Source organism: Carassius auratus, chromosome 23, assembly GCF_003368295.1.
Source record: "Carassius auratus strain Wakin chromosome 23, ASM336829v1, whole genome shotgun sequence".
Taxonomy (NCBI): Eukaryota; Metazoa; Chordata; class Actinopteri; order Cypriniformes; family Cyprinidae; genus Carassius; species Carassius auratus.
Window position 1 is genome coordinate 15,382,761 of NC_039265.1, and position 26,862 is coordinate 15,409,622.

A 26,862-nucleotide genomic window follows, 5' to 3' on the forward strand; every position below is an offset into this window, starting at 1 on the left:
TGACCATCAACGGTGCGACTGTGGACAGAGTGAGCAGCACCAAGTTCCTGGGTTTGCACATCACAGAGGACCTCTACTGGACCGACAACACCGCCGCACTTGCCAAGAAATCACAATAGCATCTCTACTTCCTCTGCAAACAGAGAAGAGCCAGAGCTCCTGCTCCTGGTATGGCACCTGCAACGCATCCTGCCGGAAGACTCTTCAAGGCATAGTGAGAAGATCTGAGAAGATCATTGGTGTCTCTCTCCCCTCCCTCCAGGAAATTTAGGGAACCCGTCTCACCCGTAAAGCCCTTTGCATTGCAGGTGATCCTACACACCCGTCACACAGCTTCCTCAGTCTGCTGCCATCAGGGAGGAGACTGTGGAATTTCCAGGCCAGGACCAGCAGACTGAAGGACAGCTTCATCCATCAGGCTGTCAGGAAGCTGAACTTGCTCCTGAACTTGCCCCTCTTCCCTCTTCTGCCCCAGGCACCACAGAACTATGAACCTTCTCCCCCCACCCCAGATCCCACATCCCCAGGTCCTTCCACTCCCCCCTCCCACTAACATAAGATGACATGCACCAGTCACTTTGTGCAGCATTGGTCTGCTCACTACCTCATTCAACTACCTCTTCAGTCAGTTTAAATAAAAGAACCTTTGTCAATGTAATCAGACTGAATAAGCTTTTATTCCACTACAATCTTTTTATCTGCACTCTTTGTTCACTTCAGTTGTTTGCACTCTTATCTGCCATGTGCCTTGCGCTGCTTTATTTAACTTTATTTAAAAAAAAAAAAAAATTCTACATGCCCTCATTGCATAGTGTATTGTATAGTTGTATTTTATATTTTATATTTGATCTAAATTTTTAGGCTCTACTGTTAGTGTTATCTGTTTCTACATGGGTCTGAGAGTAATGCAATTTTAATTCTCTGTATGTATGTACTGTACATGTGGAAGAATTGACAACAAAGCAGACTTGACTTGATATTTCATATCGATGCCATTTACATTTGGAAGAGGCCTTCCTACAATTTCACCTCTGTCTAAATGTTCTTCCTCTCTTCCAGACCTTTTGGTCCCTGTTAAACAGTAAGCTGCCCGCTTACTGGCCTCCTCCTTTAGCCTGTGATACTGCTTCACCTGATATAAGAATATAAGTCTACAATAAAAAAGCACTGAAATTTATGGACATACTAGCATTTTTTTTTTTTTATTCAAGTGAGAGTTCGACTGACCTGGTTATCCTCCAGTGTCAAATCTTCCTTGATTCCTCCGTTCCTCAAACTTTGGCAGTGTGCTCCTTGGCCTTGATATACTGTGGCTATTTCTCATTCAGTGTATTATCTTTCTCTCTAATAATAATATGTTTTATTAATATAGCGCCTTTCAAACACCCAAGGACACTTTACATACGGTACAACATATAAACAGCAGACACAGGTGAAATAATATGCAAGATAAGTTACAAAAGCGTAGAACAGAAAATTAAGGCAAGCAATTAATTAAGAAACATTGTGAATAGGTGAGGTTAGTCGTTTTTTTTTTTTTTTTTTTTTTTAGTAAACTGTGACCATGAGTTATAGTTAGCTTATCATAACAATAATATTACAAGTGTTCAGTAGAGTCTAATGGCAGGTTACTATATTTAACAAAAATGAAAACTAAAACCATGAAAGAAACATTTTCATTACACAAAAATGTTACAAAATATCTAAAAACTTAAAATTATATTATTTCAGCAAGCATCTTTGTGTCCATAGTAACTTTTTAGCTTATAGCAACCAATTCTCACATAAATTTGCATGAATAATATATGTCTGTGAAACATATTCGATAAGCCGCGTCACAGACTGTGAAGCGGTTACCATGGCAACGCCAAACAAACACAAGAGGAGAGCTGACATGAGACTGCCGTTCGTCGAAACCCAACTGATATTCACCAGTAAGGCTTTAATGTTTCATCTTATTCTGTGTGTAATTATAAATTATAGCATTTTTTTTGTTATTAATAGCTACGCAAAAATTAAATAAAAATAATAATAAATAAAATAATAATAATAATAAATCCACCAGCTTCTCATTGGCGGTGATGGATAGTTAGCTGATATTCTGGAAGTTGGTTGATATCAAACTGTGCTTTGACAGAACATGTACAAGGTTGATTTACCCGTGGAGGAGTCTGCGCAGCGGGCGGTGGAGCGGCGTCAGGCCGCAGAAGCAGAGCGCAAGAAGCGGATATTCAACAGCAGAGCCCGAGTGATCGGCGTTGACCTGCGCACGCTCCACAAACAGCGGGAGGAGAAACAAGAGCGACTGGAGATGGACAAGCAGCGAGACTTGGCTCATGGTAAGACCACCTCTGCACTCTGCACTACTTCTGTGCTGCAAAACAAGCTACATCAATGAGTTTATGTATCAAACTAATACTTTTAAGCTATATATCACCTGTATTTTGGGTGTTTCTCTTCTTTCCATTTTTTTCCAATAATGGATCAGCAAAAAAAATTGGTCTATGATATGCAGAAATTATGTCCTTTGTTGTTCAGATCTGTTGCGCTTGTCCCTGGATGAATCGGCAATGCAACAGAAAAAAGAAGAAGAGGAGCTGCGAAGAGAGTTGGCTCAGAACTTGGTACAATATAGAGCGATACATCAACGAGCTGAAGACAGTCGTGATGCAGATGTCAATTATGTCCGACAGGCGGCGCCAGACGCCAGTATTTCTGTCTCGGACTCTTCATTGGGACCCGCCAGCATGCAAGTGTTTTTGGTAAGCATATTATGTACAGTGAATGTTTGTTGGGAAACAGCAACAGATAAAGTCTCTAACAAATGACATGGACACGAAATGTTAAAATGTATGGTAAACTTTATTTTAAGGTTTCATATTTGTCACAGTATAATAAAAGGGATTGTTAACTAAAAACAAAATTTTGTCATCATTCACTCACCCTCAAGTTGTTCCAAACCTGTATGAGTTTTTTTTTTATTCTGCTGAAAACAAAGAAGATATTTTGAAGAAAGTGGGTTACCAAACATTGACCCTATTGACCTCCATAGTATAAAAACAAATATATTGGAAGTCGGTGGGTCATCCACTGTTTGGTTAACAAAATACATTCTTATGTGTTCAATAGAATAAACAAACTCATACAGGTTTGGAACAACTTGAGGGTGAGTAAATGATAACAGAATTTTGGGGGGGGAGTGGTGAACAATCCCTTTAAGTCATGAGTAATATTTATGTAATGTACTTATTATAGGTTCAAATTAGGATAAGGGTTTGGTATGTTAGTTGCATGTAATTATATAATGAAAGTATATTTAAGTATGTCACGTGTAACAAGAACACTATAAAAGAACGTTTTTGTAACTTTCAGCATTTACTTTAGGTTGTTCAGCATTTTTAATTCATTTAAATAGTCTTAGTGTGACAAAAAAGTACAAATATGTAATCTCTCAAATACAACAGCCTTAAAAACGAAATTAAATTTTTATATATATATATATATATATATATATATATATATATATAGTAGACAACGTGTGAAGTAGATCAAAAAAGTTCATCAAAGTTGTCAAGAACACATTTTGGTTTTAGAACAAAAGGACTAAAAGGTTTTGATTTATTACAAATGTTGACTTTTTTGTTGACCAATACAAAGAAAGGATTTTTAGAAATCTTGGCCAACTGAAAAGAATGAACATGAAAAGTATGAGCATGTACAGCACTCAATACTTTGTTGGGCTCCTTTTTCCTGAATTACTGCAGAAATGCGGCGTGGCATGGAGTCGATCAGTCTGTGGCACTGCTCAGGTGTTATGAGAGCCCAGGTTGCTCTGATAGTGACCTTCAGCTTTTCTGCATTCTTGGGTCTGGCATATCGCATCGTCCTCTTCACAATACCCCATAGATTTTCTATGGAGTTAAGGTCAGGCGAGTTTGCTGGCCAATTAAGAACAGGGATACCATGGTCCTTAAAACAGGTACTGGTAGCTTTGGCACTGTATGCAGTTTTCGGTAAATGAAATCTGCATCTCCATAAAGTTGGTCAGCAGCAGGAAGCATGAAGTGCTCTAAAACTTCCTGGTGTATGGCTGCGTTGACCTTGGACCTCAGAAAACACAGTTGACCAACACCAGCATTTGACATTGCACCGCAAACCATTACTGAATGTGGAAACTTTACACTGGACCTCAAGCAACGTGAATTGTGTGCCTCTCCTCTCTTCCTCCAGACTCTGTGACCCTGATTTACAAAAATGTACTTTCATCAGAGAACATAACTTTGTACCACTCAGCAACAGTCCTGTCCTTTTTGTCTTTAGCCCAATTCTTCTGCTGTCTGTTGTTCAAGAGTGTCTTGACGCAAGCAATGCTACAGCTGAAACCCTTGTCTTGCATACGTCTGTGCATAGTGGTTTCTTGAAGCACTGATTCCAGCTGCAGTCCACTCTTTGTGAATCTCCCACACATTTTTGAATGGGTTTTGTTTCACAATCCTCTCCAGGGTGTGGTTATCCCTATTGTTTGTACACTTTTTTCCTTCTCTTCACCTCTCTATTAATGTGCTTGGACACAGAGCTCTGTGAACAGCCAGCCTCTTTTGCAATGACCTTTTGTGTCTTGCCCTCCTTGCGCAAGGTGTCAATGGTCGTCTTTTGGACAACTGTCAAGTCTGCAGTCTTCCCCATGATTGTGTAGCAGACTGAGAGACCATTTAAAGGCCTTTGCAGGTGTTTTGAGTTAATTAGCTGATTAGAGGGTGGTATCAGGTGTCTTTAATATTGAACCTTTTCACAATATTCAAATTTTCTGAGATACTGATTTTGGGATTAAGTTGTCAGTTATAATCATTAAAATAAACATTTGAAATACATCAGTCTGTGTGTAATGAATGAATATAATATACAAGTTTCACTTTTTGAATGGAATTAGTGGAATAAACTTTTGTCATATTGCAGGATACCACTGTTTATATTCTATGAATATGTTTATTCACACTTGGTCAGGGAGAAGGAATGAATGAAAATGAAAAGAAGAGAGCTCAGATGGAAATGAATGAGAGAAACCTGAGAGCTCAAAAGGAGGAGAGGGAAAAACAAGAAAGAGAACAAAAAAACAGAGGTAAACAGATGACATTATATTCCCTGTAGCCTTGTAATGTTAAAATAGAAGGAACGGTAATGTATTTCACTGTGTATTTCCTCTGGGTTTGTGTGTGCAGAGCTGCTAACCGGCAGGGAGTTGGTGGAAAAAGACCTCCGGGCAGTGCAGCTGAATGCTCTGGAGGAGGAGTGCAAAAGAGCAGCCCACATTGCACTCAGTCATTACAATCAAGCTCAGGTATTATCTCACCACAAACTAATCAAGGCAATCATTTGTGTTTCTTTTTAATAGGTTATTAAATATTAAATAAATATTGCTCACCCAACAATGAACACAAGGTCATTTTCTCACCCTCAAGATGTTCAAAACAACTTTCATGGAGCATGGAAATTAGATTTATTGAAGAATATTCACACTGCTATTTTCTATACTATAATATCAAACACTGTAAAAAGTGGCAACCTGCCATTAGCCACTTTTCCACTGTCGGGCCAGTGCGAGCCAGGGCTTAAAATGGGCTGGGCGGGGCTAATATCCTAATGCCAAAATAGCGCTGCGTTTCCACAGTCGGGCCTGAAGCTCCGCTGTGCTTCACTAAAACCCACCCTTTACACGCCTCTCAGGAACAATTTCATACAACCCCATCATTTCACCAACAAAGAGAAGTTATCAGAAAACTAATAAGAAATAAGTCACTGGAATTAGTGCGATCACAAAATGAACATGATAAAAGTGGCCGTTTGTTTGCATGCTTTGTGAAATATTTAAATCCAAAAGCATCAATGTTTTACTATAATAAGTGCTACATTGATCATTATGAATTAATTTATCAGTAAACATTCATCATTAATTAATTTATCAGTGAAAATTAGTCACACAGAAATAAAATGTTATGAACATAGTCTGTTATTCAGTCAAGTCTGTTTCTGTTTATTTGAAGTCACAATAGCCTATATATACTGTAGTACATCACATTTAGAAAGAATGATCATTTATATATTTTTATAAAAGCTCCCGAACAAAAACCATTATTATGTTTTGATGACATATGCTACGCGGAGCTAAACTCTCGAGACGAGACTTATGACAGATAAAATATGAATACACGATTGTGATAGAAAATATGAAGCTGACGTCTGATTTCTCCAGCAGTCATATTTAACATGTTTACTATGTTAGTTAATGCCTAGCGTGCATAGTCTTTTGCATCGCTTATAAATATTTCTGCCTTGTATGGTGATTATAATTTATAATCCACATCGAATCAAGTAATTTCAAACACTCGCTGCTGACTGAATGTGAGTTTTTGGCTCAACTTATTTTAAAGTCTTTAATGCTGTTGTTATAGCTGTTAGCTTTCTGAAATGATCCGTGGCGCTGACTTTCTCCAGACACTAGCACACCTGCTTTTGGCCCGACAGTGGAAACGCGGCTATTGTCACCCCAAATAGATATTTTTATCCAATATGAGGTTAATATGCACCAACACGGGTTTGAAATGACACGTCCATAGATCTTTGAGATGAAAGGTCAAGGTAACATCTGATCTCCCTTTGCAGGCTGAGGAGAGGATGGCGAGGGAGCAACAAGAGAGACTGAGGAGAGAGGGAGAGGAGCTGGCAGAGATGCAGTACATGGTGACCTCTGACCTTCTGACAGAGCGACCAGAGGCTGCCAAGAGAAAAACCGAATCCTCAGCAGAGGGTCCACGAGTCCTGGCCGACCGCTGGAAGGGCATGACCCCACAGGAGATCAGTGAAATCCACCGAAAGAGAGAGGAACAGCTATTGGAGAAAGAGGTTAAGATCCTGCACTGACGTGCCATTTGAGCAAGCATTTATAGTCATCATAAAAGTAATACTCTTTTATCCCTTTCCGATTTCACCAGAGACTGAGAGAGATGGAGAGGCAGAGAGATGTGGCCTGGGATTACCATCTGACAGAGCAGGCCAGACAGCAGGAGAGAGAGAAGAACAGAGACAAGGAGCTGCAGAGAGAGAGGAGAACTCAGCATGATAAATACAATCAACAGCTGGCACGAGAGCAGCAAGCTCAGTAAGTGGCACATCCATATTTCACTATTGTTAAAAACACACAGCAGCATGCAAGCAGAACGCAGACAACTGGAAAATAAATATAATCAAGAGTAGTAAAAGACCTTAAAAATTATTCATTTTTTGTTATATATTAAACAGGAAACAGTTATGTAAATTTGTAATAATATTGAACCATTTTGTTGTTTTTATTGCACTTTTGATCAAATAAATGCAGCTTTGGTGAGAATAAGAAATTCTTGCCGACCCCTACCTTTTGATAGTAGTGTACGTTACATTACAGAAGTAAAATTCCATGTTCATTTTGACACTAACACCATAAGTGAGAACTTAATAATAGATACATTTCTGTGTATGCAAATTCTAATTTCGTTCATTGTATAGCTGTTGCTAGTAGCTATTAGCAGAGTAATTCTTGAATAACACAGTGAAAACGCAGTGTTTTCTGTTTTTCAGCCAACAATACCTGGACAAGCAGCTGTATACAAACCGTCCCACAGTTCACTACTTCACCCAGTTCGGCACAAGCTCTCGATAAAGCACCGTCCCATTCCATCCTCTTATCTGATCATTCTCCTGCACAACAAATAAAGTGCTACCGGATTTCAAAGCACCGTGTACGTTTGACATTCAATCAATTGGAATTTTATAACAATCATTGCTGGCAGTTGCCATTATAAAATATTATATAGTGATGAATTGATGATCCCGTTGATTTTAAGAAGTATTTACTTACACTGGCTTATGGGTGATGCAGATACAATAACAAAATCCTGTTCATATCTATTTATCGTACCCCACCCTCACTTCCCTTTCAGTCCACGACACCACAGGGGAATGTGACCAATACAGTCCCACAACCTCATTCATCTCGTCCTTCATTTATTTTCACATCATATGCAGTAACAAACAGAACATACAAGAGGAATAAGAGACTATTATGTCAAGCTTATTTATGCATTAAGCCTACAGTTTAAGATGCATTATGAGCTTGAATGCGTACATTTGACAAGTAACAACAGAAACGGCAACGTTCGTCCGCTAGTCACGCTTTAAACATTGCCCTCCCTCCCAGTTTTAGTTGCAGTAGCAGAGGGCAGTATAGTGGATATCCGAGAGTCGATTCACCTCCGAGCTCAATACACAGTCAAGACACTGACAAAATACACTAGCAGCAGTTCAGTTGAATATTGAGTTAGAATTTGCATCACTTCCCCCTCCTGTAAGAAAATAGACCTCTAAGAGACTTTTGTCCTGAGTGTGTCTGTACAGCTTTTGTGAGGGAGGCTTACACTGATCAGACAATCCCAGAAGGCTGGGAATCACTGCAAAAAGCCTGCCGCAAGACAGTGGTCTCAAAAGATCTGAGTCAGCTTGTTTCTATTGCTCCCTGGAAGTGTGTGTGTGCATGTGTGTGCAGTGGCGCAAATAAAATGATTGCATCCTTTCTTTCACACTGCCTCTGCAGCAATAGATTCTAATCAGATATGCACAATACTGCCATTCTTTAGCACTCGGGAAACTATAAGCGCAATCATGTTTCAGTTAGCTTTTTTCGGTCTCTTCGTTTTTTTCATAACCTGCGACATTTATTTATCAAAGGACTTTTTTCGTAGTTATTTAATACTATGCACTACTTGTCTACCACACTCAAATCACAACTAACAAGTTACTCTAAAGTTAAAAAAGTTACAAAACTCAAATGTAAAAACCTAAAACATAATCAACAGGACAGTTTTCAACATCATAACAAACAAATCTTTTGGGCTATATTTACATTCATCTGGAAATTAAGAGATTTTATAATTTTTTTTCCCTGTGCCCCTCTCTAGAGAAATACCAGATGTGCCATAGATTCTCTCAGTGCTATATTCTGCTATATTTGTTTATCAAACGTCAAATCAAATGAACCAAAAAGCAAAAAAGGGAACAAATGCTATTTGGTATACTGGTATGGAACAATTCCCACCCAAACAAAGCATACATTCTGCGTAATAAGACAAGCCAATACATGATTGCATTGAAGTAACCAAACCTAAACTGTGTGTTTGACGTACTCTCTCACAGCCCTATCTAACTCAATACGACCTCAAATCCACACACCTTACGTGTGTATTCTTATGGCTTTACACCAACAGGACTCCAAGAGAGAATCAGTACAATTTTATACAATGCAGAAAACTAGAATTAAGAACACAGACACATACAGAAGAAGAAATAAACATGAGAGATGGTGGTGAGTATTTTGTCGAAGGCAGGCACAGGAACCGATGGAGATGAAAGAGATTATAATACTGTATTTGGCTAAATTGATAGATGCTTGTATGTACAGCTTCCTATATACGATCTAGCGTCGTAGAGCAATTGCATCATGTATTTACACTACAGAAATCTGTAATCATAACTGAGGGGATGTCATTGTCGATATGTATCTTCTATTGATATGTATACTCTACAATATTACAATATCAACACACAGATGACTTAAAGGTACTGTAAGCTAATTTTATGGAATAGAATCTCCATGATTAGATAGTGGCAGATCTGAATGTGACACTGTAGGAGATTCTAAGAAATTTACTGGAAGGAGTTATGGCATTGATCAGTTTGAGTTGATCAAAATGAAACGTATTTCATAACCGTGCTAATCTTTTAAGGGTGCGTGTCTACGTCAGTGGCTAAAATGGAGATATTCCACAATGGCTAACATCGCTTACAACACCTTTAAAACACAACAAATGGATTCTTGTGTAAAAAAATAAAATAAATTAATAATAAAATGGATAAAAAATGGTTCAGGCAAGCCTTCAAAGAATAAAAAAAATCAACAAATGTTAGAGACGCACAAAACAATAAGCTGATAAAGTTTTGCAACCAGTATAACCAGCTCATGCTGTATATATGCTTGCACAACGCACTTAGTCATGATTTTAAGGCCCTCAGCTTCTCTCTTCTCCCTCACACTCTCCTTCCGCAACGCTTTTTTTTTTTGACTAACAGGTGAATCTGTCTAAGATTTGAATTGGCGTTCGCCATGGGAGCGAAGCGTCTACTTTATTTGTCACTGGATTAGTCTCTTCTTGTCACATTTATACAACTGTAAACGGCTGTAGCCTATTTCATATCATAAAATGAGCAGTAATATTTGTAAACAACGGGCATGGCAGTCTATTTGTTATATGTCACTCGAATGTGTAAGTGTTGTGTTGGTCCAATTATGTCCAGCAGTGCATCTGGATGGTTTTCTTGGCATCTGTTGTGTGTGTAGGTCTCATAATTGTGGGTTTTGGATTATTTGGTCAGTCATGGGCCAATGTGCATCCACGTTTGGTTTTGGTGTCACCCGGCTAGTCAAGGAGGGCGGCGGAGTTGGGCAAGCCGTGGTGAGAGATGGATGTGGCAGGATTTAGAGGGGAACTTTCCTGAGTCCCGGGATCAGGAACATCTCGGACTCCGCTGCACTGACTGGCCAGCGACTCGTCCATGATGACCTCGGTCTGCATGCTGTTGGCATAGTCATCTAAAGCGTCGTCGGTACATAGCTTACTATCCTCACACAGAGACGGCTGACTGGCCGTCCTCTTCTCCTCGTTATCACTATGGAAAGAAAAATAAATAAATAAAAATCTACAAATGTGCACCAAGCGAGGTGTCAAAAATGACACTCCATGCATGCAAGAGAAACTATTGAGAAATGTATGCATGCAAAGGAACAACGCAACTGCAGAGCATACCTCTCCAGTGATCTGCAAATCATTAGGAAGAGCATTTCAGAGAGAAAGGAAGAGCATAAGAAATAGGGAAAGGAAATTTATGCAATAATCTGTCTAACAAACTTCACCATACCTGTATTCTCCAAAACCCTCATTATTCATTGGCCGAGCTTCAGAATCTATCTGGCCTTCTTCTTTTTCTTTGACTGTAAGAAGAATACAATTCAGGGATATCTACACATTTGTTAGTACTGTCACGTGACAATAGATTAAAATGATGTGTGTGCTTCTGTTACCTGAGTATTTTCCACCTTTGCTTCGTTTTATGAAACACAGAATAAGCAGTACCAGCAGTAACAGCACAAGGGCGCTGATGAGTCCAATGAACCAGCTCTCAGTCACAAACCCTTTACGCACCATCATGACTTCTGAAGTAGAGGAAGAAAATTATGTATGAATGTCATGACACTTTGTATGATAATAAAGGGGGAAAATATGCAAATGCTGTCGTCATTTATTCGCCTCAAAAATTCTCAAGAACTTGATCAAAAGTGATAGTAAAGACGTTTATATTGTACAAACGACTTCTATTTCAAATTTAGTTTTTTTAAATGACTATTCATTAAAAAATCATTGATAAAATATATGGTTTATATATATATATATATATATATATATATATATATATATATATATATATATATATATATATATATATATGGGAGTAGGGCGGCAATTTCTGTGGTCTGCATGTAAATTAGAACACTGGTGCAATTTATTATAAAAAGCATTAAGAAAGCTGTTTTGTGATTACTTGCTCCTTCTGTCTGAACCTCATCCTCCCATAAAGTTTTGTTTTTGAAGTCAATCTTCAGGCGGTACTCAGATCCAGACTGGAGCCCCTGCAGTGTGTAAAAGGACTGGGAGCTGTTTACTCTTTCAGAGTGCTTCCACGTGCCTTTGCCTGGACAGAAAAAGACAATACAATACAAATCAAAACACTTTTTATTCTCTCTGCTACTTCCTATTTATCTATTCAGTAAGCAAGCTGGTGTACAATCATGTCCTGTCCATACGACACGTACCATCCTTTTTCAGGTAATGAATAAAGAATCCCACGTTCCTCTGTCTTTCTTTTGATACCCAGGTCAGGTTGACTGATGTCTCTCCAGTCGATAAACTAATGTTGGAGGGTGGAACTGTTCACACACACGCACACACACACACAAACCAAGTGAGACATAGACCAACTAATTTGTCCAAATATAATTCAAACTGGCTGTGATTGTCACATTTCCTCTTATTTTCAGTGTAGACACACAAATGATCTGTCGCTAGTAGTGTGCCGCATCACGTCTGGTTAGGACATAGTGTTTGAAACACTCATGAAAACATTTCATATATCATGTAACCCCCCACCCAGCTACTTATGTCTAGATATAATGTAGAGATTAATAAAATGTTAGACCTCCATCCAGTGTTGTAGCTCCCTCCCTGATGATTGGCAGTCCTTCTCCCTCAGCAGTGTAGCCTCGCAGGTAGAAGCGGTAACGGCTCTGTGGATCCAGCTTCAAGCTGACGTGAGACACGGCGTGGTCAAAATTATTTTCTATTTGCATGGAACTGTCTTTCTTATCAACTGCAGAGAAATGTGGGGGAAAAGACATGTCAAAAATAGTTGTTTTAAAAAAAATAGGTGTTATAAATGTTAACCACCAAGCACTATGCACTTGCTATAGTATTTTGAATGGTTTTCTGGTGCTTAAAGGGATAGTTCACCCAAAAATGAAAATTCTTTCTGTAATTACTTACCTAGTTCCAAACCTGAAAAAAAAATTGTATTCAATAATTTATTTTCTTCCATATCAGTTTTCGTCGGGCTTTCATGAGAGTACCAAAACTGACAGAGAAAGGGAAGAAATTGTTGAATAAAGTTGCAATTTTTTTTCTTTGCGCACAAATGGTAATTGCGCAGCTTTGTAAAATACAATTGAACCACTGATGTCACACAGACTATTTTAACAATGTCCTTACTATCTTTCTGGGCTTTGACTGTGGTGGTTATGTTGCGGTCTATGCAGGGTCCGAAAGCTCTCGGATTTCATCAAAAATATCTTAATTTGTGTTCTGAAGATGAACGACGAGCTTACAAGTTTGGAATGTCATGAGGGTGAGTAATTCATGACAGAATTTTCAAGTTTTGTGAACTATCCCTTTAACGTTCGCTGCTCCAAATAAGCCTGATGAATATGTATCAGGCTGTCAGTCAACGCACCTTGTTGATATCGTAATATGTATCCTTTCAGGACACCATTCGGCTGGGTGGGCGGAGTCCAATGCAGTGTCATTTCTGTCTCTGATGGGCTATCCAGCAGTAAAGATGATGGAGGACCAGGTACTGGAAAAAAAATGGATGACAGGATTTGAATCCCTACCTTTTCTTCATCTATTTTTTTACAATTTGTCTCTCAGGGTTTCCTTCCTACCTCCTTCGGCAGTGCGGAAAGTGAGGGGTTCAGACTGGGGACCTTCTCCTTTATTGTTGATGACACTCACAGACAGTGCATAATGGGAGTAGGGCAGCAGATCTCCCAGAATCTTCTTCTCCTCATTACTGTCTGTCACCACAAACGAGATGTTGCTTGGCTTCCCCTCCCTAAAATGCTCCCGTCTGCTTACCGGGCCGTAGTACATTAGATAAATCTATAGGATGGATAATATATAAACAGTCAAAGATATTTTAGATGGATCGCATTTTTCAGTTTATCTTCGTACAGCACAGTATATATTACCTTGTAACCCTTCAGAAGACCTCTCACAGTTTCTCTGTTTATGGACGCCCACACCACTTCAATGGCAGTGCTGTTGATCGAGTCCATTGCCACATTCAAAGGGGCCTCAAGAGGGTCTGACAGGAAGAAAAAGGACATTCTGATACCTTTTAAAACGCCTGCATCAGGATTAACGTTAAACTAAAATCATTGTTTAATTGGGGTGAATTGAGATGCATAACCTTACAGGAAGATGTCAGGAAAAGGGTTCACAAGAGCAGCAGAAATATGGAACATGACAAACTCACAGTCCTCTCCAGAGTATCCAATGGTGGATTTGGGCTCCGGGCCTTCTCCCATCTCATTAACAGCCTGCACTTTAATGTCAAAGGCAGAGAAGTTGTCCACATCTGTGACGATTAAGGGTGGAGACTTGATGGATTTAATGTGCCAAGATGGTCCACTGCCCAAAACTTTCCTCCACATCACTTTATATTCAAAACCTGGGCCGTTGAAACTACGTCTGTCCATTTCCTGCAGGAACACAGATTGAGTTTTGAGTCACAATGTATTTTCTGTGAACAATTAGGATTTGAAAACATTGCCAATTGTGCCTTTCATAGTAGAGGGTCTTGTTTCGAGAACTAAATATGAGTGGGATTACTTTTCTAACGCTACATATGAAAGAAATATGACAGTTTAGGATAAACTGATTCATTAGAACAAATCAGACATTCCATCACTATATATGAGAGACAGTAACATTTAAAATGATCTAATTCAAGAGAATGAATGTTCTAATACTACATATGAGAGAGAGAGACAGAAAGAGGTCCAATTTAGAACTTATTCACTAGAACAAGTCAGACTTTAACACTACTAACACTACATCAGAGAGAAAGAGAGACTTTCTAAACCAATACTAATGTTACCAAAAATATAGTTAGTAGCATCACTACTTTTTTAGTTAGATACATTCCGACACTGCTTGAAATATGATGGAAGTCATATGGGCTCCTTTTGAAACTTTGCAGACTTTTTTTTTATTATATTTTGTGTTCATATGGGGAAAAAAAATCATACAGGTTTGGAGCGACATGAGGATGAATACATGAAGACAGAATCATTTTGGTCTCTTTAAATGCTGAATTGTGCAACGCACCTTCCATGTGATTAAAAGGGTGCCTGGGTCGATGGAATCACTGCGCACTCCTTCAGGGTTACTGTCTGGAGCTGTAGAGGACAAATCATAATTTAATGCCAAGATGTTCTAACATGGCAATAAAACTGTCACTTCATATCAGCCACATGCTGAGAGAAGGCACAAACACAAATCCAAAGTGTCATACAATGATTCAAGGGACAAAACAAATGCATCACAATGTGGTGGTACAAGTCTTTTCTGTTTTAAGGCTATGTAAACACCCACATGCACACACACGCTGTGTTACTTACGAGCAGCTGGTGTGGAAAAGACATCCGTGTACATGCTCGGGTCACTCTTGCCGATGTCATTGATGGCGATGACTCGGAAACGGTAGGAAAGGAAGGGCTTCAGGGAAACGGTGATTCGCTGATTGTTGCCTGACACGCGGCTTAGCTCCTCCCATTCTTTTCTTTCATATTCAGTCTCCTCAAACTCAATCAAATATTCTAGATATATAAACACGTGAATATACCCACAGAACAGGGGGAAATTAATTACATTGCATTTATTTTACAGAAAGTACACTTTTTAAGAAACTGGTGTTCATGAGATGATGAGAAGCTAAAAAATGGAAGTAAATCATTAAAAACTAAAATAGTTTGGGTTTTCCGGTAATAGGACACTTTTGTAAACTATGCAAAATTGCCTCCGAAAATTCTGAAAAGTTATTTCTGAGAAAATGTGGTTTGATATTGGTTTGATATTTTGTTTGTGAACTTAATGGCATTTATACATATTAAATGTGGCTGAAGTGTTCACATCTTTTTTTTTTTTTGAGGGGTTGGGGAGGTTATTGGGGGAATTGTAATATCACAATTTGTTCAACCATACATTTATACAGTATTTGATATATATAGGGGAAAAGATCAATAAGTAATACAAAAGATTTACATGCATCAAAAACACTGGCTGTGTACACTTAAACTTGTGCCTAAACAGGAAAAACATACAGTACCTAGCACAGGGCTGTTATGATCATCTCCTGGTGTCCAGCTGAGAGTGACATTGCGGTCTTTAGGATCAGTCATCTGTATTTGGGTCGGAGGGTCTGGTCGGTCTGGTGAATGAGGGTTGACAAAGAGCTCGGGGGTGAGATGCTAATAAAAACAAGGCATCTATGGTTTTCAAAGGTTATTTCTTTAATATGCCCTACAGCAAAACATGTCCTATTGTCCTTGTTGTAGGTCACATTATCATACAACATGCAATACACATACAGCAATCCAGATCCAGACACGTAAAAGGGTTGAAAAACGGCTATATTATAAAGTTACTTACCAACGATAGTGATGGAGCCTCTCGCTTCAGCTACATCCAGAGTGGTAATGACTTCACAGGTGTAAATCCCTTCATCCTCTTCATTGACATCAGGTATTATGAGTGTAGATTCGTCTAGCATGTACCTAAGACATTTATGGATAATAATGTTCATGTGATCATGTTATACAGCTAAAACTAAGCTTTTCTGAAGTATTCTGAGGGAAACAAAGATATCATACTTGTCTGAATCAGACGACTCTGTGAGCTTTTGTCCGTTTTTCCTCCATTGGACTTGAGGGGCGTCCTGCCTGGAGTCCACCTGGTACTCGCAGGCGAGGGTAGCGGGCTTCCCCCGCTGGATTCGCAGGTCCAGTGGAGGTTTCACAATGACTGTCTTATCTGTAAAAAAATAAAATAATTAAACCCTTAATTTCATCCTTGTTTCAATAAAAAAATTTTTTATATATATATCCACAAGGACCTAAATTATGTAAGATAATAGGAGACTTTAAGAATATATATTCTAAATAAATGTTACATTTTTTTTTACCAATTATTCTTGTTATAATAATAAAAAAAAATCTATGCACATAGCATTAATTTTTTAGAATATTTTTAATAATATTAATAAACAAAAGCAATGATTCTTAAAGCCTGAAATGAAATCAAGAATGCACGAAGGCATGAATATTCAAGCAAGTGGGACTCACTGAGTACGTCCAGCTCAGCGGTGATGGTGATTTTGCCGTTGCTGACAGTGCAGGTGTACTGGCCGCTGTCATCGAGGGAGGCGTTACTGATCTGCAGAGAGCCATCGAGTAACTGTCTCATCCTTGGGTTAGATGCAAGAGCACCCAATGTCTCTCCCTCCCTGTGAACACAAAAAATATTCATTTTAGCCTTTTTAAATGGACGCAAAATTTCAAGAACACCAATATATTTTTATTTAATGTCGAATATTGAGTGTGATTTTCCCCTTTTCCCCTAATGGACTCCCCACAAAGCAGCTTCCCCCCAACAATAATCAGGACAGCTGGCTGGAGCAGTCCTGGCATGTGAGGAAGGGACACCCCACAGGATCGAGTCTGTCTCACCATGTGACATTAGGCCGAGGAGAGCCAAAGGTCTCACACGCCAGCTCAATCATCTGTCCCTCTGCCACGGAGTACATCAGCACATCTTCTGTCAGAATCTGGGGGGGCAGTTCTAGGAAAACCAAATATAAAACATTAGAAACTAGAAAATGTATTTTGTTTCTACTGTTCTCAAAAGAAAATAGCTATGACAGTTGCTAAAGTGTTGTAAGCATGTTGCTATGCAGTTGCTAGGATAGTTTAACTATACATTAGCCAGCACAATCACAAAAAGAGCTTTTTAAGAGCTGTTTTGGAAAATTCCCTTACCTATAACATAGACGTAGGCATTGATGAGTATAGAGCCGTGCTTATTGACTGCTTCGCACTGATACACCGCAGTGTCACTGAGTTCCACATTGTTCAGAGTGAGAACGCCATGTTTCAAGCTGCGTCTGGGCTCTGGGTCAATATCTACGCAAAAAGACATCTCAGTATGTCAATACATGGCCATGTTTGGTTACACATCTTACATTTTCTAAATATATTCTTTTGTGTTCAATACGTTTTTCATCAAATTATAAACCCCTTGCAGTTTCCTCACAAACCCCAGTTTGGGAAACCCTGCATTACTAAATGAAAGGTGTCTTGACTGAATCAATTACCAGTAAGAAGATCGCCATTGATGCTCCAGGTGACCTCAGGGCTGGGAATGCCATCAGCCTTGCATTCCAGTTTGACAGTCTCTCCTGGGGAATATAGCTGGCTCTTTGGTTCTTTAGTCCAATATGGGGCAGCTAGACCACAACAAAACACAAACAACTACTCATGAAAAATTTCAGCCAACCGTACTATACAAACTTCTGAAAGGGAAGCGAAGTAGTCAATAAGCTTTAACAAAGCAATGATACACTGATAAGTTCACACTGTTTTTTAAAGTCATCCTCCCCATAGATGTTCGCAAGTTCACATCCCACATCTAAATCTAAATCTGGAGAGGATGTGATCTGGCAGTGTGAAGTATACATTACCTTCTACAGTGATGCTGTAGGTGTGAGTGATTATGCCTTGCGGATTTGAGGCGGTACACTGGTACTCGCCGCTGTCAGACTCCAAGATATTCTTAAAGCGCAGAACTCGATCATAACTATCTTTGGATGTGCGGGACTCAGACAGGACTCCATCTTTCCTGATCCACTGGATCTTGGGAGAAGGGCTAGTGAGTAAGAGGAAAGGATGTAAACACTGGACACTTTTTAAGGAAGTAAAAGACACACAGTCAGAGCAGGTTTGACTTACAGGCCCATAACAATGCACTCCAGCTCCAGGTTTTGGCCGCTGAGCACCAGGTAGGAGCTGCGGGAGCCAGTGGGTCGCATCATTTGTGGCCTTCTGTTACGCACCACTGAGTTAGCTATAGATACATATGGGGGAATTATTGAGGGAAACAAGGAGAGAGGGCATGGTAAACAATTACAGCTACAGTCAGTGGGTGTTCACGCAGGACTAAGACTGGGCAAAACAGATTCATATCTCAACATTTTTCAGCCTTTTGATGACATTTGACAGAATGGAAAACAAAAGAATGAAAAATGGATGGACAGACGGATAGATAGAACAAGAAAAGATGGATGGATGGACAGACAGACATAAGAAACAATGGATGGATGGATGGACACACCAAGCTGGGCCAGGATGGATGGAAGGACAGAAAAACAACAAAAGAAACAATAGATAGATGGGTGGATGAATCATGATTAATGGACGGATTGAAAAAGGGAAAAGATGGATAAACTTACAGGATAAAAGAAACAATGAATGAATGGACATGGATGATATGGATGATAGATGGATGAATGGATGGATGGATGGACAGGATAAAATATAAAATGAATGAAAGAACAGACAGAACAAAATAATCAACAGACGGATGGATAATGATGAATGGCCAGATGGACAGACGGAAGGACAGATGGAACGATAGACAGACAGACAGATAGATACATATGCAAATTAATCAGTGAATGAAACAATAGTAACTAAGTAACTTTTTGCTTTTATGGCTGCTAAAACAGATGGATTGGGAAATAAATCACACTCTTTATGATATGAAGCATATCCTTCAATTCAAAATGCATAAATGATCTTTATCGCCAGCATTATCATTTTAAATTCATTGTAAATATCCCATATTTTGCCCATGCCTACACAGGACCTTTTCTTTCACTCCATCTGTTCTGTTAGTCTAGCTAGTCTTCTGTTTGTCAGTGTTTTGCACCATTCACATTGCATCATAAAGCATGGTGTTATTTTAAATATAACTCAATGTCTTGCTCTTTCTCCTCTGTACAGGTTAAAAGTTTTTAAAGACAAGTAAAGGTTGGCCAAGGACAGTCAGCATCGTCTGTCTTGATGCTTACAGGGGACAACAGTGAGTTTAATGGGCTCTTTGAGGACGATGATGCGTGCGCTGGGGAACTGAGTGTTGCAGGTGTAGTCGTCTCGACTGTCAGCCACAGTCACATGAGAGAAATACAAGTTTCCATCGCGACCCTGAATCACACGATCGTTCTGCTGAATGTGCCGCAGCTCTAAGAGAAAAAGACGTAGACATAGGTGCATATATATATATATATATAGATATTGCAGAGATAAGGTTCATGTTTAACATGGATAAATCAGGATAAAAACAGACTAACTCTTGTCCATCCAGTGGATGACCGGAGCCACAGTGCTGTTAGGAGGATTGCATGAAAGCACCACACTCTCTCCTTCCTCCACCTTCTTCGCCACCTTCTTCTCCTTCTGTAGCGTGGGAGTGTCTGCAAGAGAACAAAGAAATAATCAAAACTGCACTACAGTTCAAAAGTTTTTTTTAATGCTCACCTAGGCTGCATTTATTTGATGAGAGATACAGTAGTTAAAAGAACTAATTTCTATTGTAATATCTTTTCAAATGTATTTTATTCCTATTATGACAAAGCTGAATTTTCATCTTCCATTACTCCGGTGTCTCATGATACTTTGGAAATCATTCGAATATGCTGATTTGGTGTTCAAGAAACATTTATTGTTATTAACAATATTGAGATCTGCTTAATATTTTTGTGGAAATCCTTATACAATGTAGTTTTTCAGGATTATTTTATGACTAAAAAGTTCCAAAGATCAGCATCACAGGGTTATTGTAGTTCACTAAAACTCAAATCATAAAATCTTGCATTAGATGAAACAAAATGAACTTTAACTAAAATTAAAAATTAAAAATTTAATAAAACTTGACCTTATAATAAATATAAAAAACTTATTTTATTTTAGCTAGATATATTTAAATATATATATATATACACACACACACAATTGAAGAAAACGAATACAATTACAAAAACACAATAAAATGACTAAAAAAACATATGAATTAAAACTAAAATAAAATAAAAGTAAAATAACACTGCAGCACTGATTAAAAAAAGAAAACTTTTGTAACATTAAAATGTTTTTATTTTCTCTTTTGTTTAATTTTATGTAACCTGACAAAATTAACAAAAATTCTTAAAAAAAAAAAAAAAAACACTTTGTGGACCTTAAACTTTCAATCTCAGTTTTGTTATTAACAATATTGAGATCTGCTTAATATTTTTGTGGCAATCCTTATACAATGTAGTTTTTCAGGATTATTTTATGACTAAAAAGTTCCAAAGATCAGCATCACAGGGTTATTGTAGTTCACTAAAACTCAAATCATAAAATCTTGCATTAGATGAAACAAAATGAACTTTAACTAAAATTAAAAATTAAAAATTAAAAATTTAATAAAACTTGACCTTATAATAAATATAAAAAACTTATTTTATTTTAGCTAGATATATTTAAATATATATATATACACACACACACAATTGAAGAAAACGAATACAATTACAAAAACACAATAAAATGACTAAAAAAACATATGAATTAAAACTAAAATAAAATAAAAGTAAAATAACACTGCAGCACTGATTAAAAAAAGAAAACTTTTGTAACATTAAAATGTTTTTATTTTCTCTTTTGTTTAATTTTATGTAACCTGACAAAATTAACAAAAATTCTTAAAAAAAAAAAAAAACACTTTGTGGACCTTAAACTTTCAATCTCAGTTGTGAATGAAGAAGTTTTAAAATTTCAGATACATTTTATCTTGTGAGAAACCGGCGTGTGTTAATTGGGTTAGCAAGTAATTATCCACAGCACAGCAGGCAAACCAAATGAACGCCAGAATGCAATTAAAAACTACATAACTAGTCCAGAATTATTCAGAAGATGCCTTGGCTTGTCATGATATGAAATAGGTGTGTGATGATGCACATATTAATGTGGCCAGCCCCAGCTGCAAGTGGAGTTCATAATATGTGGGCTATAGTTAGCCCCGCTCATGCTGAGTACTCTCTCTTCCTGCACATATTAATCCCACGAGTGGTCGTCCCCGCTGACACACTTACACGACTCACACTGGTTTCTGAGGTAACCGTTGTCAGGGAAACTGGCTGAGAGGTCGGGATAGCGGAAAAGAGACAGGTAGATTGCTAGATAGCTAGTCAAAACAATTGTTTTGATGTTGTTTTCACCCACAAAGTGTTGTTTGATAGCTAATTGGGAAGCAATTGGGGATTTTTATTTGTTCTGGAATTCTTCGAACTGCTAGTGTGACTGGCACACACAATGAGCTGTAATTTTCCTCTAAATGTCATTTTGTGCATATGACACAACAGGGGGCAGGGGGCTTGATTTTGGGCTGTTATCTGCTGCGTGCCAGATTCTCTCTACAGAAAACTCACTGCATGTGGTAATGTCAGGATATCAAACAGGCAATCATGTGTGTCGCTTTATGATGTTGCAGTGATGAGAGCGACTTACTCTCTGTGACAATGCGAGCCTCGTTAGACACCGCCGTGCCGAGATCATTAGATGCGTAACAATTGTATCTGCCCTGATATTGGTGAATTGGTCCATCTTTGGCTGTCGACGAGAAGGTCCCAGAATCTCTGGACACGGAGAGTTCAGGGTCTTTAGAGGGGTCAAACTCCACACCATCTTTCACCCAGCGGAACCTAGCAATGAAGCAGAAGAGAAAACAATAACAGACGTTTTTAACATGTCTGCTGTGAACTGCTGTGAAGAGAGAACTGAAGATGAACACCGAGCCGAGCCAGATAACGAACAAAAGATTGACTCATTCTCTTGACAGCGGTTCAGTCAGTGTACTGTTTGAGTAAATGAATTACTCCGGGATATTGGTTTGTTTGAACTTAGAGGGAGTGTCAGTCACGTTAAAGTTAACAGTTTAAGTCATTTGTGGATTAATGCATATTGGAGACGTGAACCATTTCAAACGATTCAGTTCGATTTGGTGAACTGGTTCAAAAAGATCCGGTTTTATAGAGTGATTCTTTCGCAAACCGGATATCAGTACACTGCTTTGTTTTGAACTGTCTTACAACAGACACGGAAGAGAAGACAATGCTGAATAAAGTCGTAGTTTTTGCTATTTTTGGACCAAAATGTTTTTTCAATGCTTCAAAAAATTCTAACTGACCCTCTGATGTCACATGGACTACTTTGATGATGTTTTTCTTACCTTTCTGGACATGGACAGTAGACCGTTCACACAGTTTAAATGGAGGGACTGAGAGCTCTCGGACTAAATCTAACTGTGTTCCGAAGATGAACGTTGGTCTCACGGGTTTGGAGCGACATGAGGCTGAGTTATTAATTACATCATTTTCATTTAGGTGAACTAACCCTTTAAATTAAATTGCTATAGCAATAAATATTTTTTTTAATTAATAACAAAATATATCTAAAAACTGTTCATCATTTGGTGTAAGTAAATGTCATGTGACACTTCACCATATTAAAGTTTTTGCTGCATTTTGATCAAATGCATGCAGCTTTGGTGTGCATTTCTTTAATAAACGTTATCGCGTTTACAATATATTATAATATGCAAATATATACAGCCAATGGAATAGCTTGATTGTAGTTTTGAAAATGTTCTGGTCTCTTTGGGATCAAATAGAAAAAAGATACATTTACAAATCAACAGACGTATTTAAATCATGTTAAAAGAGAATTAAAAATGCCTATTTATTCTTGAATTATTTTCATTTACATTTTTATTTTTGATTTAATACTCGGAATATTGATTTCTTCATTTTATTTTTAAGTGTCACTCCTAGTCTTAAATAGCATATGGGCCTCAAAGCTAACAGATGTTATCAGACAGCTAACAGACAAAACCGCATCTTTAAAAGACATAATATAGTATCATAATGCACGACAAGTTTAAATGTGTATCTAGGAAACGGTTAGAATAATAGTGTATTGCAACAGTGTATACAATTATTTATGAAAGAATACAATGCAAAATACAAAGCAACATATAAAGCAGTATATACTGTATAGATTACCAAATTATGTAACTGTTGCTATGGATACTAACGTGGGCGGGGGATTCCCAGTTGCCTCACAGGTAAGTGTGATGTCATCTGATGAAAAGGTGGTTACAGACACCGGCTGAGCGGTAATCACTGGGGGGCTTTTCACTGTGGAGAGAGTACACAATCACACAGCAACATTCAATGAATACAGAGACATTTCTGCGAGCTGTGAAGTTAGCAAAGCAACACCCTAAAAATAGAAATAGACTTCTATTTTCACAGAGCTATAATAACTTCAGCTCATTTGTTAGTCACTTCAGATATGGAAAGGAAAGGCTTATTAGTCACAGTAGTTAAACAGTCGTTCCGCTGACCTGCTGTAATCACATGACACCAATATTCAAAACAGCTTAATGATCCGCTGCGCCACTGACTTCAGTGAAGTTCTCCACTAAACCTCAGTTCTGTTCTGAAGAAAGTGCCCCTGATTCTCACCAAAGCACACACTCAATTAGATCCAATCGGCATATGCGGGAAATGGAATATCATGCATGTCATTAGAAACTCCCAAGTGAGAAGAGGGAAATGAAGAGCGCAGTGTAAAGCATGCAGAGGTAATACATGGAGATTAGGTGAGCCTCAGATGTTCTCTAAGTGTCGGTTGTGTTACGGATGAGTGGCCTGTGAAAGCATCGAGAGCAGGAAGAAACTGAGACTAGAAGAATGAATAAGAGAGGCAGAGAGCGAGAGCATAAAGCATTAGTGATGTAATCTACGGACAGAGTCATCGAGGCTATAAACAAGTGCTTATATACTAGACAAATAACAACACTGATGTCTGGGAAAGGGGAGAGTCACCCTCACTATGCAGTTCAGATTTCAGACTTTTATATGGATATCGATCTATCTATCTATATCTATCTAGCCATATATCCGTCATCCATCCACCCATCTAATCATCTGTACAAATCTGTCTGTTTGTCTGTCTATCTATCTATATATCCATCCATCCATCTAATCATCTGTACAAATCTGTCTGTTTGTCTGTCTGTCTATCTATCTATATATCCATCCATCCATCAATCCATCCATCCATCATCTGTACAATTCATATCTATCTGTCCATTCATCCATCCATCCATCCATACAAATCATATATATCTGTCCAGTCGTCCATCCATCCATCCATCCATCCATCCATCTATCTATCTATCTATCTATCCATCTATCCATCTATCTAGTCATATATCCGTCATCCATCCATCCACCCACCCATTTAATCATCTGTACAAATCTGTCTGTTTGTCTGTCTATCTATCTATATATCCATCCATCCATCAATCCATCCATTCATCATCTGTACAAATCATATCTATCTGTCCATCAATCCATCCATCCATACAAATCATATCTATCTATATAAAGCATATTTATTTATCAGTTTAATGACAAGGAGGAGGAAATAAAACAAATTAAAAACTGACATTGATTAAAAATTCATGAAATCTCTGGTAATGGACCAGCGTATGGAGCATTAACCATTATAACTGGGAGGCATGTCCATCTCTCGTGCCTTTACTGAAAACAATCATTCATTTTAAAAGTTTCATGCCTTAATGCACCCTCGAATTCTGCACAATTATTCCCACACTTCTGAATATACCAAACAAATTTCTGAGCTGATCAGTTTTGGCTGTTGCTGCAGGCTGTCTTCTGTTATTGGAATGAGTCCCGGAAATTTTAGTGGAGTAGAGTTAGTATAAGCAAAAACATTTTACATGCCAGAAATACTCACAATCTCTTATTTTGTCTGTCCAGTGAGTCAGCAGGGGGAAAAAAATAAATAGTTTTAGATTGCAGTAATGCACACCAACAACATGTACATGAACACTTAGAAGCATGGACACACATACACTTGAATTGCACCTAAACATTTATTATTCCTAAATTAAGCTAATTACAACACCCTTCATCTAACTCTTTGGCATTTTTAGATTTTAATTAAGACACTAATTGTCCCATTTCTGAACCTTTTTTTTTCTTCAAAAGAGGATTAGAAGTTTAACTGGATGTGCATTGAAATTTCTAGAAATGTGGACCTTTTGTTCTTGAACTTTCCATTGACTTCAATTGTTTTCTTTTTGTATATTTTTAAAATATTTATATTTGATATACCCTACCTCTTACAGAGACCATTTAGCATTTTCAGATTTTTATTATGATATTATTAAATGTTTATAAGGCAAAACCTGACCTCCACACACATTGATTGTATTAAGCCTTTTCTTAATGAAACAAATGTTTGTGATGGTATGATTATACTGTTTGGAGGCGAAACAAAGAAAACGCACGATGCCAGCTCAGACACCTGGACTATAGATCAGCTGGCCAATGAGAGGAACACTAGAGATAACAAGATGCTGGCAAAGCAGAGCTAAAATAAACTCCCTATCTAGCTTTTTCCTTCCTTGAATTCAACCATCCTTTTGCAACACTTTTGCTTGGTCCTGCAGTCCCAACAACTTAATAAGAAAACAAATATGCTGAATGTCATGAGACAGGATCAGAGAATTAGCAGAGAGCATATGGGACGGACCCGGTCAGGCTGTGTTTTCTGGCTGAGCATTTTAATGTGGGTGTGTTATCGATCTCATTGGCCACATCCATGTCCACAATTCCCATATAAAGGTCACTAATTGAAAGTCAAGAGAAAGTGTGACCTTTAATATAGGTGTAACTCTTCACTGACATCTCATTTTGGTGCATTTCTGTCTGCGGTTTTCATCATCTAGTTTTTCTCCTCTTCTTTGTGTGTGTGTGTGTTTCGAATTGCAGGAAAGAGAGATGCTCTGATACATAGCTGCAATCTTAAATTGCAGATGTACAATAATAGCAACAAACCCACTGCTGTTTATAGCTTTAGAAAGCGTGTAGCAGCTGCTGTTTTTACAGTTCCTGCTCAGGTGCGTTTCAATCACTGCATGCTTGAATGTCCTTTCTAATCAGACCTGGAGTAAGCACTCAAATCAATAGTATAATCAATTTAGCAATTAAACTCAGTTAAAACAGCTCATTCTGCACTTTTTAAATCTTTAACCATAACAATATACCATAACAAACATTATAATACTGCAAAAATCAATACACATTTAAAAAAATAAGAAATGCACATGCCATGCACATGCATACTGAATGCAATGAAAAATCCTGTACTCACATTTGGATGGGATGTTGATGGTGGCATTCCCAGGCCTGGGAGCCATG

General features: G+C 38.1%; 2 protein-coding genes across 5 annotated transcripts in view; one reads left to right on the forward strand and one right to left on the reverse strand.

Annotated features, from left to right (window-relative positions):
- The first annotated feature begins 1,849 nt into the window (after positions 1 to 1,849).
- Positions 1,850 to 7,765, forward strand: ribc1 (RIB43A domain with coiled-coils 1). Its single transcript, XM_026200084.1, has 8 exons — positions 1,850 to 1,934; positions 2,138 to 2,339; positions 2,539 to 2,762; positions 5,005 to 5,119; positions 5,220 to 5,338; positions 6,661 to 6,900; positions 6,990 to 7,156; positions 7,612 to 7,765. Exons 2-8 carry the CDS (start codon positions 2,141 to 2,143, stop codon positions 7,691 to 7,693), a joined length of 1,146 nt encoding a protein of 381 aa, XP_026055869.1. The 5' UTR covers positions 1,850 to 1,934; positions 2,138 to 2,140; the 3' UTR covers positions 7,694 to 7,765.
- A 255-nt stretch (positions 7,766 to 8,020) lies between these two features.
- The window catches only part of LOC113041494 (neural cell adhesion molecule L1-like), a 55,541-nt gene continuing 36,699 nt past the window's right edge, over positions 8,021 to 26,862 (reverse strand). For 2 of the 4 annotated variants that reach the window (XM_026200080.1, XM_026200081.1), the window contains 28 exons: positions 26,816 to 26,862; positions 25,394 to 25,408; positions 23,661 to 23,763; positions 22,076 to 22,269; positions 19,879 to 20,001; positions 19,600 to 19,770; positions 18,479 to 18,593; positions 18,211 to 18,395; positions 17,845 to 17,976; positions 17,510 to 17,653; positions 17,201 to 17,312; positions 16,817 to 16,977; positions 16,346 to 16,505; positions 16,125 to 16,249; positions 15,802 to 15,903; positions 15,095 to 15,292; positions 14,802 to 14,872; positions 13,948 to 14,173; positions 13,661 to 13,776; positions 13,355 to 13,571; positions 13,144 to 13,266; positions 12,337 to 12,507; positions 11,954 to 12,067; positions 11,683 to 11,832; positions 11,165 to 11,296; positions 11,002 to 11,074; positions 10,890 to 10,901; positions 10,503 to 10,752 (listed from right to left, as the gene is read on the reverse strand). The exon at positions 26,816 to 26,862 is cut by the window's right edge and continues 208 nt beyond it. In XM_026200080.1, the coding sequence (XP_026055865.1) occupies positions 10,503 to 10,752; positions 10,890 to 10,901; positions 11,002 to 11,074; positions 11,165 to 11,296; positions 11,683 to 11,832; positions 11,954 to 12,067; positions 12,337 to 12,507; positions 13,144 to 13,266; positions 13,355 to 13,571; positions 13,661 to 13,776; positions 13,948 to 14,173; positions 14,802 to 14,872; positions 15,095 to 15,292; positions 15,802 to 15,903; positions 16,125 to 16,249; positions 16,346 to 16,505; positions 16,817 to 16,977; positions 17,201 to 17,312; positions 17,510 to 17,653; positions 17,845 to 17,976; positions 18,211 to 18,395; positions 18,479 to 18,593; positions 19,600 to 19,770; positions 19,879 to 20,001; positions 22,076 to 22,269; positions 23,661 to 23,763; positions 25,394 to 25,408; positions 26,816 to 26,862 (3,742 nt within the window). Of the gene's footprint in view, positions 10,753 to 10,889; positions 10,902 to 11,001; positions 11,075 to 11,164; positions 11,297 to 11,682; positions 11,833 to 11,953; positions 12,068 to 12,336; positions 12,508 to 13,143; positions 13,267 to 13,354; positions 13,572 to 13,660; positions 13,777 to 13,947; positions 14,174 to 14,801; positions 14,873 to 15,094; positions 15,293 to 15,801; positions 15,904 to 16,124; positions 16,250 to 16,345; positions 16,506 to 16,816; positions 16,978 to 17,200; positions 17,313 to 17,509; positions 17,654 to 17,844; positions 17,977 to 18,210; positions 18,396 to 18,478; positions 18,594 to 19,599; positions 19,771 to 19,878; positions 20,002 to 22,075; positions 22,270 to 23,660; positions 23,764 to 25,393; positions 25,409 to 26,815 lie in introns of all 4 variants that reach the window. The other 2 variants (XM_026200082.1, XM_026200083.1) reach the window with 2 other exon arrangements.

Coding starts and splice junctions, on each gene's coding strand:
- ribc1 (XM_026200084.1), top strand. CDS start 2,141: ATGTACAAGGTTGATTTACCCGTGGAGGAGTCTGCGCAGCGGGCGGTG. Junction 2,340..2,538: donor GCAGCGAGACTTGGCTCATG/GTAAGACCACCT, acceptor TTTGTTGTTCAG/ATCTGTTGCGCTTGTCCCTG. Junction 6,901..6,989: donor AACAGCTATTGGAGAAAGAG/GTTAAGATCCTG, acceptor CGATTTCACCAG/AGACTGAGAGAGATGGAGAG.